This window comes from Grammomys surdaster, unplaced genomic scaffold, assembly GCF_004785775.1.
Source record: "Grammomys surdaster isolate TR1022 unplaced genomic scaffold, NIH_TR_1.0 126048, whole genome shotgun sequence".
Lineage (NCBI taxonomy): Eukaryota > Metazoa > Chordata > Mammalia > Rodentia > Muridae > Grammomys > Grammomys surdaster.
In genome coordinates, this window is record NW_021620860.1 from 2,460,430 (window position 1) to 2,481,168 (window position 20,739).

Consider the following 20,739-nt stretch of genomic DNA (forward strand, 5'->3'; position numbering starts at 1 on the left):
TGATAAAATACAATGGGAAGGAATATTGCTACTTGAAAAAAATTAAGTTAAGTGACATTTTTGTTTTGAAACAGAAAGATTTATAATAATTAATTTTTTAAAAAAGTGTGGTATGGGGGTGTGGGCGTGTGTGTGTTTTGGATCTTGAACTAAGGACCTTGTATATTCTTAAGGGATAAGAGTTTAAACAGACTCTCAGGGGAAAACACAAGATGTTTAATAATCAGTGTTAGTAATTCAGGAGATTATAGTTAAAACCATATAATAACATTTAATATTCACCAGATTGTTAAGACATTTTAAAGTGGTTTAGAAGTACTGAACTTCTTTGTTCTTTGTACAGTGGAACGTCAGTTGGAGTCATTCTGGAGGGAATTTGTTAAGTATTGGTATTGTTGAAATATATATCCTGCAGTCTAGAAAAACTACCATTGGGGTTCTTTTTCTGAAGAAAAAAAAAGTGCTTATGTAGAAGAAGAAAACACTAGACCAAAATGTTTAATGTAGTACTATTTTATTTATATGAAATACAAATAATACAATACATATTTTTAACATGGAAATATAAACGTCTTTAGGAAGAATCTAGATAAATAACTGCTTTATTTATAGGATGGAATACTATAGAGGAGCTCAAATTAATAAGATTGTGCCAGGTGTAGTAGTGTATACTTTTAATTCCAATGGAGGCTGAAGCAGGTGAATTTCTGTGAGTTCCAGGACAGCCTGGTCTACATAGTGAGTTCCAGGATAGCAAGGACTACATAGTGACATCCTGACTTTAAAATAAACAAACACATGTATGTGAATACACAGTGATATAAGTTAGGTCTGTATCTATTACATTAACCCATTTCCAGAAAACATAATATTAAATTAATAGTTAGTTATATAAAATGTAAAAACAGTTTGTAGATTCTTGTATGTTTGAACATATATAAGAAAGATAGACAGTAGCATTAAGTTGGTAGTTATCTTTAGAAAATGCAAAGAGTGGGAGGCAATTTCATTATATTCATTCTATAGTCCCCTGTTGTCCCAAGGAGATGAAATCCAAGACCCCTAGTGGATACCTGAAATAAGAGGGCATATTTTGTCTTTCCTGTGTATCTTAAGTGTTGCCACGCAGTAAAAGAACTACTCTATTCTCCCCCTACCCCCTACCCCCTACCCATACCCCATCGTTATTTATTTATTTATTTATTTATTTATTTTCCCTTTGAGTCAAGGTTTCTCTGTGTGGTCTACCTGTCCTGGAACTCATTCTGTAGACCAGGCTGGTCTTGAACTTCTTTTGCCTCCTGAGTGCTGGGATTGAAGGCATGTGTCACCATGCCCAGCTTGTTCTTCCATTCTTAATGTTTTAATCCATGCTTTATATTATTTTTGTATCTTTGTGTCATTTGCTGAGGACATAAAATAAATATTACTTGTACATAAGCACTGTACATCTCTCTAGTCAGTCTGATGACTTGGATTTCTAAGTGACTAGTTGTAAATGGAGTATATAGTCTGCATGTGCTGGGTAAGGGATCCCCAGGTGGACAGAGAGCTTATGCTAGGTTGTGCAGTTTTAAGAAGCTTTTTTTTTTTTTTTTTTTTTTTTTTTTTTTTTTTTTTTTTTTTGGTTTTTCAAGACAGAGTTTCTCTGCGTAGCCCTGGCTGTCCTGGAACTTACTCTGTGGACCAGGTTGGCCTCGAACTTAGAAATCCATCTGCCTCCTAAGTGCTGGGATTAAAGGCGTGCGCCACCAGCACCCGGCTAAAAAGCATTTAAAAAAAAAAAAAACAAAAAAAATTTATTTTATGAATGTGAGTACACTGTCACTATCTTCAGACACACCAGAAGAGGGCATTGGATCCCATTGCAGATGGTCATGAGCCACCATGTGGTTGCTGGGAATTGAACTCAGGTCCTCTGGAAGAACAGTCAGTGCTCTTAAACACTGAGCCATCTTTCCAGCCCTTAAAAAGCATTCCTTTTTACATTTTACCTTATTTAGATTTTTATTTTTGTGTATGTGTTGTGTGTGCACGGATGGGGGTGCGTACCCATAAATGCCCATAGAGACCAGAGACAGATCCCCCAGCAATTGAGGTTATAGACAGTTGTGTGCTTCCTGGATGTGGATTGGGATGTTGGGAACTGAACCTCCACCCTTTTTCTTTTAGTGGCTGAGCTATCTGTCCAATCCCCAATATAAAATGAAAAATTTTATATAAAGATTTAAGTAGAGAAGACTGTATATATTGATCAGATGTTTAAATAGTATGAAAAATGTAAACATGCATTATTGCTTTTAATATAATTTAGAAAGTGTGAGTTGCTTTGGAGTATGAAAACTTATTTATTTTTACCATTGAATAAATAATCTAGATTTTAAAAAATTGCATGAATCATTAGCTCAGGTTGAATGTGCTATTTCTGATAATAGCTGGTTTTTCTTTTCTTAGGTAAGGCAGGCAACCAATCAGATTGTGATGAATTGTGCTGATATTGACATTATTACAGCTTCATATGCGCCAGAAGGAGATGAAGGTAAGGAACTGTTTTGTGTTTTAATTTGGTATATGAGAGAGACAGAGCCTGACTAACTTAAGACTTTCAGATTGAAACTCGAGTACTGCTTGCTTTAAAATGTGCTGGGCACCATGGTACATCCCTGTAAGCCCTGGATATAGGAGGCCGAGGCAAACAGACTGTTTCTGACCAACCTGGTGTACATGTGAGACTCTGTCTCAAAAAGCTACAAAACAAAGCAAAGAAAGTTAGTTAGTTGTTCATGGGACTGTTTGAATAGTATTATCTAAGAATGTGCTGAGATAAAAGGAAAGTCAGAATTTAAATTCTCCTTGAAACAACTTATGTAGTTATCCTGGGAAATCACATTTTATAATGTAAAATGAGTATAATAACAAGCATAGCAAAGGCGATGAATTATTTATTTATGTATGTATGTATTTATTTATTTATTTATTTATTTGGTTTTTCGAGACAGGGTTTCTCTGTGTAGCCCTGGCTGTCCTGGAGCTCACTCTGTAGACCAGACTGGCCTCGAACTCAGAAATCCGCCTGCCTCTGCCTCCCAAGTGCTGGGATTAAAGGCGTGAGCCACCACCGCCTGGCTTGAATTATTTTATTTTTTTTAAAGATTTATTTTATTTGTAAGTACACTGTCACTGTCTTCAGACCTATCAGAAGAGGGCATCAAATTCCATTACAGAGAGTTGTGAGCCACCATGTGGTTGCTGGGAATTGAACTCAGGACCTCTAGAAAGAAGACCAGTGAATGCTCTTAACCGCTGAGCCATCTCTCCAGCCCCTGAATTATTTTTTAAATTAAGTACTTTGGACTTGAAAGTTTCATTAAAGAAGCTTAGTTTTATATGTTTTTTTGCTTTGTTTTGTTTTTGTTTTTGTTTTTGAGACAGGGTTTCTCTGTGTAGCCCTGGCTGTCCTGGAACTCACTCTGTAGACCAGGCTGGCCTCGAACTCAGAAATCCCCCTGACTCTGCCTCCCAAGTGCTGGGATTAAAGGCGTGCGCCACCACCGCCTGGCTATATGTATTTTTCTTACTTAAAAAGACCTCACCACCTTGAACCTGGAGATAGGAAGTCTTGCTTATTATTGGAAAAATACTTGATGAGGCCAAGGTTAGTTTAGGAATTGGATGATTTAGTCATGCAGATGTTAAAGAACCATGGTGTGTGTGTGGGGGGGAGCCCTCTTAGCATCCTGAAAATGAGAACTATTATAGGTGTGTGTAGTTTCAGTAAGGTTGGAATAGGATTGAGGTTCAGATGTTACCCCACATAAGCTGCATGGAGCCAAACTTCTTTTTACTTTTGTGTTTACCTTGCCATTCCTTGTCAGAATATTTTATTGGTTAGTTGTAGAAAATCTCATTTGACATAGATTAAATTACCAATATTTTTCTTGGTTTCTATTTTTTATTCTGCTTTACATTATGTTGAAATGAAACATGCAGATTTATTTTAAGGTCTAGTGTTTGTGTCATGACTTTTTCTTAGGACATCTTATAGTAGGAAGATGAGGTGATAGTTGTTGCCCATGTTGTTGCTACAGTTAGCTTATGGTTAGTACTTTGTGAAGTTGAACTGCTTGCTACATTTTAACTTTAGAAAAACAGATTCTTCAGTTAGACTTGAATAAGTGGGGACTTTTGAAAAATTGCCTGGCAAATGAGAGGATGATCAATTTCTTCACTTCCAAGGAAAAGCGGAAACACTTGAGATAGTTCCATCAAGAGTAGCTTTCAAAGCCGGGCAGTGGTGGCGAATGCTTTTAATCCCAGCATTTGGGAGGCAGAAGCAGGAGGATTTCTGAGTTTGAGGCCAGCCTGGTCTACAGAGTGAGTTCCAGGACAGCCAGGGCTACACAGAGAAACCCTGTCTTGAAAAACAAACAAACAAAAAGAAGAGTAGCTTTCAGTTAGTGAACATCTCAGTCAGTATTGTTTTTTGTTTTTTAAAAAAACCCAGCTTGCCATTTATTATGCACTTAATTAGTCTAGCCCCTGTACTTATGGAAGATACAAAGACCCAGAATCATCATCCTTTCTTTTTAATTCCATGTGCACTGGTGTTTTCTTTGCGTATCTCTGTGTGAGGATGTCTGATCCTCTGGAACTGGAGTTACAGACAGATGTGAGCTGCCATGTGGGTGCTGGGAATTCAGCCTGGGTCCTCTGGAAAAGCAGCCATCGCTCTTAACCAATGAGCCATCCCTTCATCTCTGTCACTGTAGTGTTAACTGTTAATAAGGGATCCAGTATAGATTGACAGATCTAGTAAAACCAACATGTCCCCTTCAGTAGCGTTTTAGCTTACTTAAAAAACAAGAACAAGGGGCTGGAGAGACGGTTCAATGGTTAAGAACACTGACCTTCTAGAAGTCCTGAGTTCAATTCCCAACATCCATGTGGTGGCTCAGTACCATCTTTACTGGAATCCGGTGCCCTCTTCTGGTGTATCTAAAGACAGCGACAGTGTACTCATATACATAAAACAAACAAATCTTAAAAAACAAACAAAAACCCAAACGAAAACCCAAACACTTCCTAACCAAACTGCAGGAAAGGGGCAGAGGCTTTGTAAGGTTAGGAGTGTGTGCTAAGCTGGGAGTGACCTGCATTGGAGCACCCTGAGGAGTGTTCTCAGCATGTACGTAGCAGGGCAGCTCCTGCTTAAGGAGTAGGATCTATAGAGAGGCTGATGAAACTCCGCCACTTTTAAAATCTCTTCCACCTGGCAGCGGTGGCCTGCGCCTTTACTTCCAGTGCTTGGGAGGCAGAGGAAGATGAATCTCAGAGTTGGAGGCTAGCCTGGTCTATAGAATGAGTTCCAGAACAGCTAGGGCTGCACAGAGAAACCCTGTCTCGGAGAAAACAAAAACAACAACATTGTCCTTCAGAACTAGTTAAGGCACATCTCTCAATCCTTTTCTCCTGTAGCGTCAAGAGAAACCCAGAACCATACAGGAGCTCATTTGATATTAGAACGTAATTTACAAAATGATAATTTTATTGATTTGATATTTTAAGGTTTTCGTAAGAAACACTGATAGACTTAGCCCCCCCCCCGCCACCACCCATACACAAATAGTTATAAATTTGATCCAGCTCTTTCCAGAGCTGTTTGCTGGTACTAGGGAACATTTTAACCTAACTACTGACATCAAGTACCCATTAATACTTACGATTGATTACTTTCTGCAAGGTTGATTCAGCCAGGCATGGTGGCCCATACTTTTAATCCTTGCTCTATAGAAGCAGAGGAAGGTGGATCTCGTATGAGTTTTGGGACAAACTAGTTCTGTATAGTCAGTTCCAGTGCAGCCAGGAGCACACAGTGAGACCCTGAGAGAGTACACAGGAGCACACAGTGAGAACCTTAGAGAGAGGGGGTGTTGATTTAGATAGTAGGAGCCACTACAGTCTGATGCTTTAATGTAAAACAAACCAGGACATTATTTGAAGCCATGACATTGCTGGAATGTGAGTTTTTAATAGGTGAAGAAAGGTCATCTCGTGATATGTACATTAATCCGGAGAAACCATTAGACTCTAAGGCACTGTCTTTTAAGCATGGTTAATTTAAAACAACTGAGATCTTACTCAGCAAAAATGGCTGAAAACTCTTTTTTTACTGTTCTGCACTTCAAGGGTTGGTGAAATACTAGCACTTAAGCCAGTGCAAGGAGTGTACCTCCCTACGCAGGGCAGGGTTAGTGTTGTCCTCAGCGTCTGCAAGAAAAATACGAAACTCTTAAGTGCCTGAACTCAGGTCCTGACAGGTAACCAGTCTTTTAATTTATCATTAATAGACAGCTTGAGTAAAGCCACATAGAAAAGGATCATTGGAAAGCTTTGGGCTGGCCTTTTCCTGAGTGTATCCTTCAGACAATCTGCTTGCAGCGGTAGTGTGTGGGAAAGGATTTCCCTTGGTGAAGTATGTCCATTCAAAGCTCTAGTGCATAGTTCCAGATTTACCATCATCACTCTGGCTTATCTCTATAAGCTTGATCTAAATTACATTGTGTCTTGAAGTACAGTTATGTGTTTGAATATGTGTTTGTGGAAGTGTGCATATATTTAATGTAATAAAAGGATATTGCCAAATATATCATCAGAACAAATTGTTAAACCTGACAAAGAATGGTTCTTCACTTGGTTGTAAGCCCTGTCTAACTTCTAGTATTGTATATTCTATCATATAACACGTATATAGATAAATAACACTAGACACCTTTTTTGAAATCGACTTAATGTCATTATTTTGAAAATTCATGTGGCCCTTATAATGGAAAGACTGAGAAGGGGAAAAGACACTCAGCACCTTCCCAGTCTCATGACCTATGGTGGAACTCCTGACCCCACATGGTGGAAGGTGACCTAATGTGTTGTGGTATCCCCCCCCCAAAAAAAAATAATACTTTTTAAAAAAAGAAAAAGCAAATATTTATGGCTGGTGTATAGTTCAGTGGTAGAATACTTGTGTAACATGTGCAAGGCCCTGAATTTCTTTCCTACTACTATAAATATTGAAATAGTCAGAATATTCAGTCAGCTTCTTTTAGTAGGTTTTTAGACTTTTTGTGTGGAGAAGTTAGGCACATGATGGACTACCAGGGCTAGACTCTTCATGCACTCTGCCACTGAATTATGTCTTACCCAGTTTACTTTCAGAGAGTGTTTGTTTTGTTCTTTGAGAAGGGGATGCACTATATAGCCAAGACTGGCCTTGAACACAGAACACTTAATAACCCCCTGCTTCATCTTATTTGTTTGTTTGTTTGTTTGTTTATTTGAGACTGGGTTTCTCTGTGTAGCCCAGGCTGGCCTCAAACTCCACCTATCTCTGCCTCTGAAGTCTCCAAAGTGCTGGGATTAAAAGCGTGCACCATCCCCGCCTGTCGTCTTCTTTTTTTTAATTTACTTTTGTCTCTGGTTTATTATTTCTGAATGTAGTGAGTTTGGAGAATGGGAGCATAATGTCTATTTGTCCTGTTCTTTTGAGGAATGGGTAAAGTCACGTGTAACCCGACTACTCCACACTACATTGAGGAACCAGATCCTGTTTTCTAATTAGATGGCCACCTTATTTCACTTTTAACATAGCTTTACTTTCAGAGCTGTTTTAGGTTAACAGCAGAACTGAGAAGAAAATTCAGAGTGTCCATATAATCCCTGTTCCTATGCACTCAGCAGCCTCCTCTAACGTCAGCATGCTGTACCAGAGGGCAGTTAGTAGTTCCAGTTGATGAATTTCCTCTGAAACATTGTCATCTAATGTCTGCTTATGCTTCAGTCTTGGTGTACTAGGTGTGGGTTTTGACAAATGAATGATCTACAAGCATCCACCATTGTAGAACCACATGGAACTGATTTTCTACCCTAGAAACTGTCTCTACTCTACCTGTCCATTCCTCCCCATCTATCTCCTGACAGCCACTAATCTTACTACTACTGTGCCTATACTAGTATTTTTAAATATAGTATTACTAGTATTTTTAAATATATGAATGCGTTTCTCTCTTTGTGCATATGTTTGTAAGTGCCCACAGTGGCTAAGGGGTGTGGGATAGCCTTAGATATCCCTAGTTACAAGTGGTTGTGAGCTACATGATGTGGTGTTGGGCATAGTTGTTCTCTGGATGAGCAGTACGTGTGTCTAACTGGTGAGGTCTCTCCAGCCCAGTGCCCATAGTGTTGTCTTTTCTAAAATGTCACAGTTGGAATCATACAGTATACAGTTTTTTCCAATTGGCTCTTCTTGTTTTCAATGCCTTTTTGTGGTTTGATAACTTGTTTCCTTTTAGCACTGAAAAATATTCCAGCTGGGTGTAGTGGTACAGGCTCTTAATCCCAGGACTTGGAAGGCAGAGGTGGGTGGATTTCTGTGAGTTGTGCCAGTCTGTTCTACACAGCAAGGTCCAGCCAGGACTGCAAACAGAGACCCTGTCTCAAACAAAAAATGTCTGCTTTTGCATAGGCTGCAGTCTGTTCACTTACCAGGATGTTCTTTGCTTGCTTCCAGATTTTGGCAGTTATGAGTCAAGCTGCTGTAAACATCCATATTCAGGGCTTTGTTTGAACTTAAAGTTCTTAAGTCCTTTTTTTTTTTTTTTTTTTTTTAATATGTTTATTTTATTTATTTCAGACACACCAGAAGAGGGCATCTGATCCCATTAGAGATGGTTGTGAGCCACTATGTGGTTGCTGGGAATTGAACTCAGGACCTCTGGAAGAGCAGTCAGTGCCCTTAACCACTGAGCCATTTCTCCAGCCCACTTAAGTCCTTTTTTGTATAAATATCAAGGAGTATTCTCTGTCTCTGTCTTTCTCTTTTCATTCGTTTTTCAGGTGTTCTGACTACGTAATTAAGGCTGGCCTTAAAGTGAGGGTCTCCTTGCCTCAGGCTCTCTAGCCCTCAGACAGTTTCTTAGTGGTTAGAACCAACACTGTGTTAAGCAGTTTATATTGAGTATAGTATACTATTAATTTTCTGGTGTTCTGTTTATTTTTTTGAGATAGGGTCTCACTGTGTAACTCTGGCTGTCCTACAAGTTGCTCTGTAAACCAGGCTGGACTCAACTCACAGAAATCAACATGCCTCTGCCTCCCAAGTGTTGGGATTAAAGGTGTGCACCGCCATGCCCAGCCGTATCATACATATAATTTTAATTTATTTTTGAAAGATTTATTTATTTTATATATATGAGTACACTGTAGCTGTTTTCAGATATACTAGAAGAGGCATCAGATCCCATTACAGATGGTTGTGAGCCACCATGTGGTTGTTGGGAATTGAACTCAGGACCTCTAGAAGAGCAGGCAGTGCTCTTAACCGCTGAACTATCTCCAGCCCTAGGCTAGCTTCTAACTCAGCTTTTTTTTAGCCTCTAGAGTGCTGGGTGTGTAAGCCTGTATCATGCCTAACTGACCTTTTTTTTTTTTTATTTTTTTTTTTAGATTTATTTTTTATTTTATTTATGAGTACACTGTAGCTGTCTTCAGACACACCAGAAGAGGGGATCCAATCTCATTACGGATGGTTGTGAGCCACCATGTGGTTGCTGGGATTTGAACTCAGGACCTCTGGAAGAGCAGTCAGTGCTCTTAACCGCTGAGCCATCTCTCCAGCCCCTAACTGACCTTTAAAACACTTTTCAGTACAGTTTAATATAAGTTTGTAGCTGGGCAGTGGTGGCGCATGCCATTAATCTCAGCAGAGGCAGGCAGATTTTTGAATTTGCAGCCAACCTGGTCTACAGAGTGAGTACCAGGACAGCCAGAGATACACAGAGAAACCCTGTCTTGGAAAACCGAAAGAAAGAAAGAAAGAAAGAAAGAAAGAAAGAAAGAAAGAAAGAGAGAAAGAAAGAGAGAAAGAAAGAGAGAAAGAAAGAGAGAAAGGAGGGGGGAGGGAGGAGGGGGAGGAGGGAGGAGGGGAGGGAGAGGGAGAGGGAGAGGGAGAGGGAGAGAGAGAGAGAGAGAGAGAGAGAGAGAGAGAGAGAGAGAGAGAGAGAGAAAGAAAGAAAGTTAGTTTGTAAGGCAAACATTGTGGCCATGTGTAATTCTGATACCAGGTTGCTGAGGTAAGAGGATTGAGAATTTGAAGCCACTCTGGGCAACATGTAGGTAGTATGATCTTGTCTCAGAGAAGGGAGAAAATATACAAAAATGTGTTTATACTTGGTATATAGTTGTATTTACTTAGAAGATCTACTGTAAAGATTTATTTTTGGGACTGGAGAGATGGCTCATGTGTATTAGTGGTTAAGAACTTGTTCTTGCAGAGAATATCTCATACGTTGGCTCACAACTATCTATATAACTCCAGTTCCAGAGTTTCCAATGCCCTCTTTTTTTTTTTTTTTTTTTAACCTCTGTTGGCACTAGGCACACATTCAGGCAAAATAGTCATACACATAAATATGTGTATGTTTGTATGAATGTATTTATTTATGTACATACATACATATATTTTTGTATATTACATGTGTTAAAGAGATGACTCGGCTGTTAATAGCAGCACTTAAATCCCAGCAAGCATGCTGAGGCTCACACCTGGGCCTAACACGAGTTATAGGGGATCAAATGCTTTCTTCTGGATTCTTCAGGCACCAAGCATATATGTAGTACAGGCGAAAGACCCATACACATAAAATAAAAATAAATTTTGTTTCACTTTGTTTTTTGAGACAGAGTTTCTCTGTGTAGCCCTGACTGTCCTAGAACTTGCTGTGTCTGGTCTCAGATTTGCAGAAATCTCCCTCAGCCTCTGAGTGCTGGGATTAAAGGTGTGAGCCACCATGCCTGGCACAAACAAACAAGAAAAAGGGAGAGAGGGAAGAGAAGAAAAAGAAAAAATATTCTGAGCCAGACTTGGTAACATACTTCTAATCACAGTATTTCGGAGGAAGAACCACAGATAAGTTACCTTTAACTTCATAACAAATTTGAGGCCAACTTAGGTAGGCTACATGAAATTTAGTCTCCAAAAACTTAAAAAATATTCTCAAACTAAAGACCTAGCTCATTGGCAGTGCACCTGCCTAATGTGTAAAGCCTTAAGTTTAATCTTAATACCACAAAAAAGAGAAAAATCTTTTCTGGCTTTCTCAGTGGTAGGGTGATTACAAAGCATTCATGGGGCTCTGGGTTTATCAGCGTGACATATGCATGTGAGTATTTGCACACATAAGAGTGTATGTAAAAATCAAAGGACAAGTGTCAGCACCTGGCTCTTGCCTGTGTGAATGCATGTATTTTTGTATACCATATGCATGTCTGATCCCCACAGAGGCCAGAAAAGGGCATTGTGTCACCTATAACTGGAGTTGTTATAGGTTGTGAATAACTAGCATGTGGGTACTGAGGACATACTGAATCTGGGTCCTGGTTAAACAGCAAATGCTCCTAACTACTGAAATATTTCTTAGGACCCCACAAGACTTAATTTATATGTGTGAGTTTAAAATGGGAATATAGGAGCTGGAGAGATGGCTCAGCAGTTAAGAGCACTGACTGCTCTTCTAGAGGTTCTGAGTTCAATTCCCAGCAACTGAATGTGGCTCACAACCATCTGTAATGGGATCTGATGCCCTCATTTGGTGTGTCTAAAGAGAGCCACAGTGTACTCACTCACATACATAAAATAAATAATTCTTAAAAAAAAATATAAGCTGTCCTTAGTGGGCAGGACAGATGCATCGTAAAATGTAAATGTAAACTGTAATTCTTGTTAGTTGTTATAATTCCCTGTTACATAGTCCTTAGTGTTAATGTAAAAGTGACTTTGAGCTTCTTTGGTTTGTTTTTCCTTGATGATGCATATTATTTAGTCTTTTTGTTTTTATTTCTGGAAACAGGCATGGACCACCAGACCTGCCTCTGGTCTCAATTAAAAGAGCCAAATTAATAGTGTAAAGCAGAAAAAGACTTACTTAGTTTGACCAATGAGAAGGACAAAGAGAACCAGCAGGTTCCCCACTTCATCTTTGTGATTTTAGCTTGCTGGTAAGGTTTAAATAGTAGGCAAGAAATATACACAAGTCTGGCTAAGGTGTGGTTGGATGCCCATGTCTCCTGCAAGTTCTGTCTCTTGAATGATTATCTGCCAAGTTGGTAATCTTTCTCCTTGACACAGTTCCTTCTAATGTCTTAAGACTTTTCTCAGCAGGAGATTGCTAAAAAAATTCTGATTTCTTGGAGTCCATTTTTCCAATGTCTAATAGCCAAAGTGTCCCTTTAGAACAAACACATGCTTTCCTTCCAGCAACCCAGTTGAATTAATAAGGGCAGTTATCAGTACAATTTAGGTGATGAACTCCATGGCATGATCACTTCTTCCTTTATGAGCTTATTCCTTCTGTAAGTATTTGCCACTATGTCCAGAAATTGCCTAGCTATCATGCAAAAGAGAAAGCAAAGTTTCTCTTAGCATTCATGAGATCCCGGGTATGATCCCCAGCACTGAAAAACAAAAAATAAATAAACAAAAAACCAAAACGATCAAAAAAAATCCAACCAACCCCCAAGGAAGTCTTTTTTTAATTATATATATATATATGTGTGTGTGTGTGTGTGTGTGTGTGTGTGTGTGTGTGTGTGTGTGTGTGTACGTGTACACCATTGCTCTTTTCAGACACACAAGAGGGCATCATACCCCATTACATATGGTTGTGAGCCACCATGTGGTTGCTGGGAATTGAACTTAGGACCTCTGGAAGAGCAGTCAGTGCTCTTAACCCCTGAGCCATCTCTCCCGCCCCCCCCCCCCCCAGGAAGTCTTAACATTCATTCTTTTTATTTTTTTATTTGAACCAGGGTTTCACTGTGCAGCCTTGGAATTGGCTGTGTAGATCAGACTGGCATTGAGTGTGAAGATCTGTCTATCTCTCTATGTCTCAAGTGATGGGATCAAATTTGTGGACCAAATGCTGGACATGGTGGCACATGCCTTTAATCCAAGCACTCAGGAGCCAGAGGGTGGCAGATCTGTAAATTGAGGACCAGCCTGATCTACATGGTTGAATTCCAGGACAGCCAGCCTCTGTAGAGAGAACCCATTTTAACTCCTGCCTCCTCACAAAAGTATGGGCCGACTCACCCACCCAGCTAATCTCAACTTTTTTTTTTTTTTTTTTTTTTGAGACCCAGTTTCTTTGTGTAATAGCCCTAGTTGTCCTAGAACTTACTTTGTAGACTAGCCTCTGCCTCCCAAGTGCTGAGATTGAAGGCATGTGCTACCACACTAGGCTTATCTCAACATTCTTTCTTGGTAGTCCTATTTAATTTGGGAAGATAAATGGTTTCTATCATACTGCAAGACAGGAAAACTGTAACCTCAAAAAGTGTGAGTCTCCCTTCCCCCAATAAGCAAGCAAGCAATTCAACAAAAGGGATGCCAGCTGGGTGTCATCTAATCCAATTTTGTTCTGACACCATCTTTCTATAGATAGTGTCAGGTCTCATAGGTGGAGAGTTCAGATCCCAAGATATTTGCTGCCTCTCTTTTCAGATATCAGTTGCAAACCCTGGGTGATTTTTTTTTTTTTTTAAAGATTTATTTATTTATTTTATTTATGAGTACACTGTCGCTGTCTTCGGACACACCCGAAGAGGGCATCCAATCTCATTACGGATGGTTGTGAGCCACCATGTGGTTGCTGGGATTTGAACTCACGACCTCTGGAAGAGCAGTCAGTGCTCTTAACTGCTGAGCCATCTCTCCAGCCCTTTTTTTTTTTTTTTTTTTTTTTTTTGCCTGTGGTTTAATCTCCCAGCCCTCAGGGTCCTCACAGCAGCCTCTTCAGTTTTGGTGATCTGTGTTTTAGGAACTCACAGATCTCAGGGAGTTGTGTACCAGTTTATTACAAATGATACAGATGCATGGTGATACAAGCCTGGAACCCAAGTCCTTAGGAGGCTGAGGCAGGTAGATCTCTGCGAATTCAAAGCCAGTCTGGCTACCTAGTGAGATCCTTAAAATAAGCCAAAACAGACTGTGGGGGAAAGGCTCATTCATCCTCTAGGAGTTTCTCTGTCTGGAAGCTCTCTGAACTCTGAACTTTGTCCTTTTGAGTTTTTTGTTTGTTTGTTTTGTTTTGTTTTTGTTTTTGTTTTTTTTTTTTTTTAAAAAGACTTGCTCATCTAATGCATTGAAATTGGTGAGAAAATCAAGGAAAGCCTGGCCAGATCCTCTGGCATCTCAGTATAGCCTTCCTGCCTCCTGTGTATCACACATCTTGTGAAGTGATGGGGGCTGAGAAAGACAGGGAAGATTGAATTATGCCTAATTAATTAAGGCCTACTTTGGGGATGGAGTTATGAGCTAAGGCCATTGGATAAAACCCCAAATACCAAATGCAGAATAAAATAGTATTAAAGGAGAGAGAGAGAGAGGGGGAGGGAGGGAGGGAAGGAGAGAGAGAGAGAAAGAGAGATAGAGAGAGAGAGATAGAGAGAGAGAGAAGGAAATTAGTATTTACAATGAGGATTTTTTTTTTTTTTGGTTTGAGTCTCATGTAGGCAAGTTTGGCTATATAGCGTTGCAGGATATTTGAGCACATTGTGAACCCTGAGATTGTGTTATTTACTGAAAAAAAAATGTTTCTAGTTCTGGTGTGGCTCAGCCCTTAGGACACAACTATAATCCCTCTGGCTGGAATACAAAATACTCTTAGTACACACCTTTCTTTAATCACAAACAATGACGGTAGCGATAGTTTGTAGAAGGAAACACCCATGTTTGAAAGTGATGTCTAATTGGGTGGCAGACAAAGTGATGAATCAGAGGAAGATTTGGCAGAATAGGATAAGCCCAACTCTCATTAGGAAAGGGAAGCTCTCATTAGGAAAGGGAAGCTACTTTATGAGAGCAGTGGAGAGAGTTGGGAGAGGGAGAGAGAGAGGGAGAAGTGGCATTTTTACAGAGATAGATTGAAGAGAGAATAAGCTAGATAAAGGTGAAGACAGAAACAAGCCAGAGAATGAGGAAACGCCAGAAGACAAGAATAGATTGCCAGAGTAAGTTTGAGGCCAAGCAAAGCAAAAAGTCACAGGCAGCAAGAGAAGCCAGATTGAGTCAGTTGGCATGGAGAGAAGTTTGAGCTGAGTTGACCAGCCAGCCAGAGTTCAGAAAGAATTAGAAAGGGTGTTCTTGTTCAGCAGTACGTCCCAGAGGCTGAAAACATTCTAGGCCTAGATAAGATTATATGGAGGCTTCCAGGACTAGGCCTAGGTTAGCAGAGGCAGTAAGCCTTAATACAGGAGAATAAAAAGTTACTTTTATAATGTAGTTGTGATTGACATTGAAATTCTGAGTTTTATTTGCCTCCTGGGTCCTGGGACTTGAGTTGCAACCACTTACCACCATGTCCCATGTTTGTGCTGGGGATAGGACCCAGTCCTGTGAAGAGTGTCCTTAGAAGTGATAGGACAGACCTTTAAAGAGGGCGTTATGTCTGAATGCTCTACAGCATTTACATAGCTGGAGAAAGAACTGTCCAGGCAAACATGGGAAACCTAAGGGTAGTGGAGAATGTTTGCACCAGCAACATTAGTTTTAATTTTAGGTTATGTTTTTGTTGCCACTCTAGTAAAGCTAATCATTGCAGTGTGTGTGTGTGTGTGTGTGTGTGTGTGTGTGTGTGTGTAGTGGTCAGTGGTGATAGTTTGAGTTTGTGTTTCCTTGATGACTATTAATATTATATTGAGTACTTTCTCATTTTTGCTTTGGCCATGTATGTTAGGCCATGTATCTCAAAGTTTTAGATTTCAGTGCATCACAAGACTTTGATTTGGGGCAAAGGAATGCTCTACTTAACAATCATTAAATATAAAAGGATTGAAATAGTTCCAATAATTCAAGATATTTTAAAAGAATTCAAATACATGACTACTTTCTTTTCAGAGAAAATTTGGTTTCTTGGTGGTTATGAAGCCTAGTTGTACCTACAGTTGGAAGTATGTATTGTGGGAAGAAATGTAGCATTAGAGCACTGGACTGCTCCGGTCTCTCTCATCCTGCTGTTCTTTAGTGTTGTATTAGCCTTTTGCAGTTTATAAGAACAAATTGGTTTTAGTAATCCTTGATCACAATAGCTCAGAGCTACTAGAATACCATTTTCTCTTTAAAAAGACTTGGGCTGGGGAGGTGGCTTCGTTAGTAAAGTACTTGCCACACAGTTGTGCAGACGTGATCTCAGAACCACAGCACTCACAGAAAAGTGACGATGGAGGTCATTGACCTGCCAGCCTAGCCAGACCGTGGAGTCTGTCACAAACATGAGGTGGAAACTGATCCAGGAAGATAGCTAATGTTGCCCTTGGTCTCCATATGCACATACACTCACATGCACATATGCACACACCCACATGAAGATGCGCACACCACACAAAGACAAAAGAATATTGATTTTTGTTTGTTGATCACTTGAGACATTATCTCACTGTCATTCTAGGCTACCCTCAACTCGTCATGATCTTCCTGCCTTAGCCTCCCTGGGTCCTGGTAGCCTACACCTGGTAGAGGGGACATTTTTAGTCATTAAGGTGGTAATTACCTTCCCTTAAGGCTATTATAATTGTATCTTAGGGAAGCATATTTTTAGTTTTTGGTCTAGTAGAGAACAACTCTATATACCAAATTTCGGATATCTGTTTAATTTTAGAAGACATTTTTTTTCCTGTTTCCCCCCCTACCCCCCCCCAGCTGAGGATCGAACCCAGGGCCTTGTGCTTGCTAGGCAAGCGCTCTACCACTGAGCTAAATCCCCAACTAGAAGAAATTTTATGCTAGCAAGAAGAATTTTAGAAATAGGTACAAGAAACTACTGAGTTTAACCATGCAGTCATCATCAAATCCTTAATTCTATATATTTCATTTTCTGTTTTCCTTATCTATAGTGAGGAAGCTTTACTCAGAGGATTGCTGAAAACCCCTTCAGAGTCTGAACTGTTTTTATTGTCTTTGTAAAGGTTTTAGTTTTACAGACACATGTATGAACCATAGTAATAATATAAATATAAAAATGTTTGAAATTCTGCTAGCCAACTTAAAGCATATAAGGGGTGTGGATATGATAGTACGTGCCTGTAATCCCAGGGGCTGGGCTGAAGAGCTGGGAGGATCACTCTAGGTTACAGCCCCATCAAGTCATTCACTTTAAGAATGAATAAGATATGTAGGTTTCAGCTTTTAGATTGTCCACAGGTTTTGTATGGCCATCAGCAGACTCAATCAACATTTTGAATTTCTAGGAAGAAAGTACTCATTAGTGGTCATTGCCCGTTGTTCCTCAGTTCACCACTCATTTATTTAAAAACATTTTTTAAAATTTTGTTTGAGACAGTTTTTTCATGTAGCTTAGGGTGGCCTCAAACCTACAATATATCCAGGGCTAGCTTTGAGCTTCTGATTCTACTTGTCTAACTTGGTTTATTTGGGCAAGGTGGTGGCATGCACCCCATAATGTATTTGTGAAGGTCTAAGACAGTTTTAGGAGTTGGCTCTCTCTTTCTACCATGTGGATTTCAGGGATCCAGCTCAGGTAGTCATATATGGTGGCATGTACCTTTACTCACTGAGCCATCTTGTAGCACAGCACCACACTCCTTATTGTTGAATAACAATTGATTTTGTGACTCTACCACATTTTATCTCTTCATTAGTTGATGGACATTCAATGACAGAATCCCTACATTGGAGCTATTATAAGTAATACCATTATGATCATTTGTATTATACACACACACACACACACACACACACACATACACACGTCTTTGTGTAGACAGAGAGCAGGAGGGGAGAGAGAGGGGGAAAGAGAAAACATCCATGGGAGTCGGATTGCTCCACCATAAATAAGCAACTGTATATTTAACCTTCTGATGAAGTGAACTGTTTACTAGGCGTCCACCTTTAGATGTTCTCTCAGCAATGTCTGTGCTCCAGTTCTCTGAAGCCTCCCTAGGTGTAGCTGTAAGTGTGACCGTAGTCATCATTGTGGGTCTGAATTGATATTTTTTGTGTGTATGATTTTGATGCTGAACATCTTTTCACATGTTTATTAGAGCCACATCTTTACCCATCATTTTTATTTGGGGTGAACTTGGGATGTGTTGGTTGGAACAAGCTTATGGCTTCTTAGTATGTTAAGTAAAGTAAGCTTCCTTAAGCAGTATTAAAGTTACCAGTTTCTCCTCATGGGTGGTGGAGAATAAATAACTGGAGTTTTGGGTTTTTTTTTTTTTTTTTTTTTTTTTTTTTTTTTTTTTTTTTTTTTTTTGGTTTTTTGGTTTTTTTGAGACAGGGTTTCTCTGTGTAGTCCTGGCTGTCCTGGAACTCACTCTGTAGACCAGGCTGGCCTACAGAAATCCGCCTGCCTCTGCCTCCCAAGTGCAGTGATTAAAGGCGTGCACCACCACTGCCTAGCATAACTGGAGTCTTAATTTATCGTACAGGTTCTTATTTTATTTATTTTTGTAAAATGTAAGAGCTCAGAATCCAGAAAAGGGTGTGATTTCTTTCATAGTTTACATTATCTATTTTGGGGAGTGAGGTGCAAGACTTTCATGTTTTTAACAATGAATTGTTGACAGTGTACTAATCTTGCGAAGATTTATGCTGCATAGATGTAGCATAGAGAGTAATATCACGTACCAATTAGAATGAAACTTTTCTGTAAATCTGGCAAGACTATCACAACTTTGGAAGCTGTGGCAGAAGAATTGCTAATTGGAAGACAGTCTTGCTAAATAGCAAGACCCATCTCACAAAAATGAGCACAGTGTCAGTGAATAAATACAAAAGAAAGCTGTATCATTTGTAGTAACCGTATTCCTTTACATCACCAAAGAAGGCAAATTTATAAAGAAATATAATTACTTTTAAAAATATTGTGTCTGTGTGTGTATGTTGTGGAGTTGGTACATATATATGGATTCTGATGATTTTGAACTAATATTACAAGACTTGTGCAGCAAGTGCCTTTACCTGTAGAGCTATCTCACCAGCCCACATGTAATTATTATTATTTCTTTAAATATTTGTTTATATTTTCTGTGCATTGGTGTTTTGTTTGTATGTATGGCTGTGTGAGGGTGTCAGAGCCTCTGGAACTGAAGTTATAAACAGTTCTGAACTGCCATGTGGGTGCTGGGAATTGAACCCATGTCCTCTGAAAGAGCAGCTGGTGCTTTTAACCACTGAGTCATCTATCCAGCCCCACATGCAATTTTTTTTCTATTTAAGATTTATTTATATATTTTATATACAAGTACACTGCAGCTGTCTTCAGACACTGAGAAAAGGGGATCGGATCCCATTACAGATGGTTGTGAGCCACCATGTGTTTGCTGGGAATTGAACTCAGGACCTCTGTAAGAGCAGTCAGTGCCCTTCACTGCTGAGCCATCTCTCCAGCCCCGTGGGTAATTATTTTTTAAGGAGCATGTTTTACTCATTATTGAAAGTTGATTTACTACTCGAGGATGTTGCATTTGTCCAGGCACACAACTTTAATGCTAGCACAGGATCTCTGATTTCCAGGCCTGGCCGAGCTATATAGTAAGACGTCATCTCCAAAACACAAACAAACGAAAGGGACAATTCATTTTAACACTTGGAGGACTAAGGCTGGAGGATTGCTATGAGATCCAGATCAGCCTGGGCTACTACAGAGTACCAGGGCTGTATAGCCAGACCTGTCTCACAAATAAGAGGAGCTCATTCATTTTAGTAGAAAATTTGTTAAAGTTCTTAACTGTGGCAGTTGGGATTTGTTCTTTTCAATGTACTCAGATTTGTGAAATAATTTCTTCTTTCCAGAAATCCATGCGACAGGATTTAACTATCAGAATGAAGATGAAAAAGTCACCTTGTCTTTTCCTAGTACTCTCCAAACAGGTAAGAAACGTGTCTTTTGTGAAATCCTATGAGAGAAAATGCATCTTATTGTTCCAAAGAAATCATCCCGTTTCTTCCACTGTTGTTGCTTACAGAGTAAAATATTTAAGAGCTTTTCTTCCCCCTTAAAAATTTTGAGTTATAAAAATAAAACTTTCAGATTTCCTTGTCTTTGTGTTTTACTTAAACAGAGAACTATGAAAAACTAAAGATTGTTTGCTATAGAATAAGATATGTAGCTTTCAGTTTCTGTTTGTTAAAAATAAGTAGCTCCCTCCGTCTGATGCTGATTGAGATCTCTGAGGAGAATGTTTCACATAGCATTTTACTGAACAGAACAAGAGAAATTTTACTAGTGAGGGCGGCACAGAAAGGAAGATTTGTTGGTATGATTTTACTATTACTTGACATAAGAGCACAAAGGATATAGAAGACCTTTTGAGCTTAATATAGAAGAAATTATCCGCAAATCAATTATGAAGGCTTTAGGAATTTGATAAATAGTTGAAAAAAAAGGAGAGATCATACAGGAAAATGTAAGTAACTATTAAATGTGTGAAAAGATATTTAGCTTCCTAGTAAACTGAGATATCAAAATAAGTTATTATAATACTAAACCTATTTTTTCTTGTCATATAAACTGAAGTTTAAAAAATTCTTGCCGGGCATTGGTGGCGCACACCTTTAATCCCATCACTTGGGATGCAGAGGCAGGTGGATTTCTGAGTTCGAGGCCAGCCTGGTCTACAGAGTGAGTTCCAGGACAGCCTGGGCTATACAGAGAAACCCTGTCTCAAAAA

The 20,739-nt window shown here is 39.4% G+C and overlaps 1 protein-coding gene across 1 annotated transcript in view; it reads left to right on the top strand.

Moving 5' to 3' along the window:
- Window positions 1–2,038: 2,038 nt before the first annotated feature.
- Window positions 2,039–20,739, top strand: part of Npepps (aminopeptidase puromycin sensitive) — a 71,362-nt gene continuing 52,661 nt past the window's right edge. Inside the window, exons 1-3 of the mRNA XM_028754989.1 lie at window positions 2,039–2,044; window positions 2,455–2,539; window positions 19,862–19,939. Coding sequence (XP_028610822.1) covers window positions 2,039–2,044; window positions 2,455–2,539; window positions 19,862–19,939 — 169 coding nt within the window. The remainder of the gene's footprint in view (window positions 2,045–2,454; window positions 2,540–19,861; window positions 19,940–20,739) is intronic.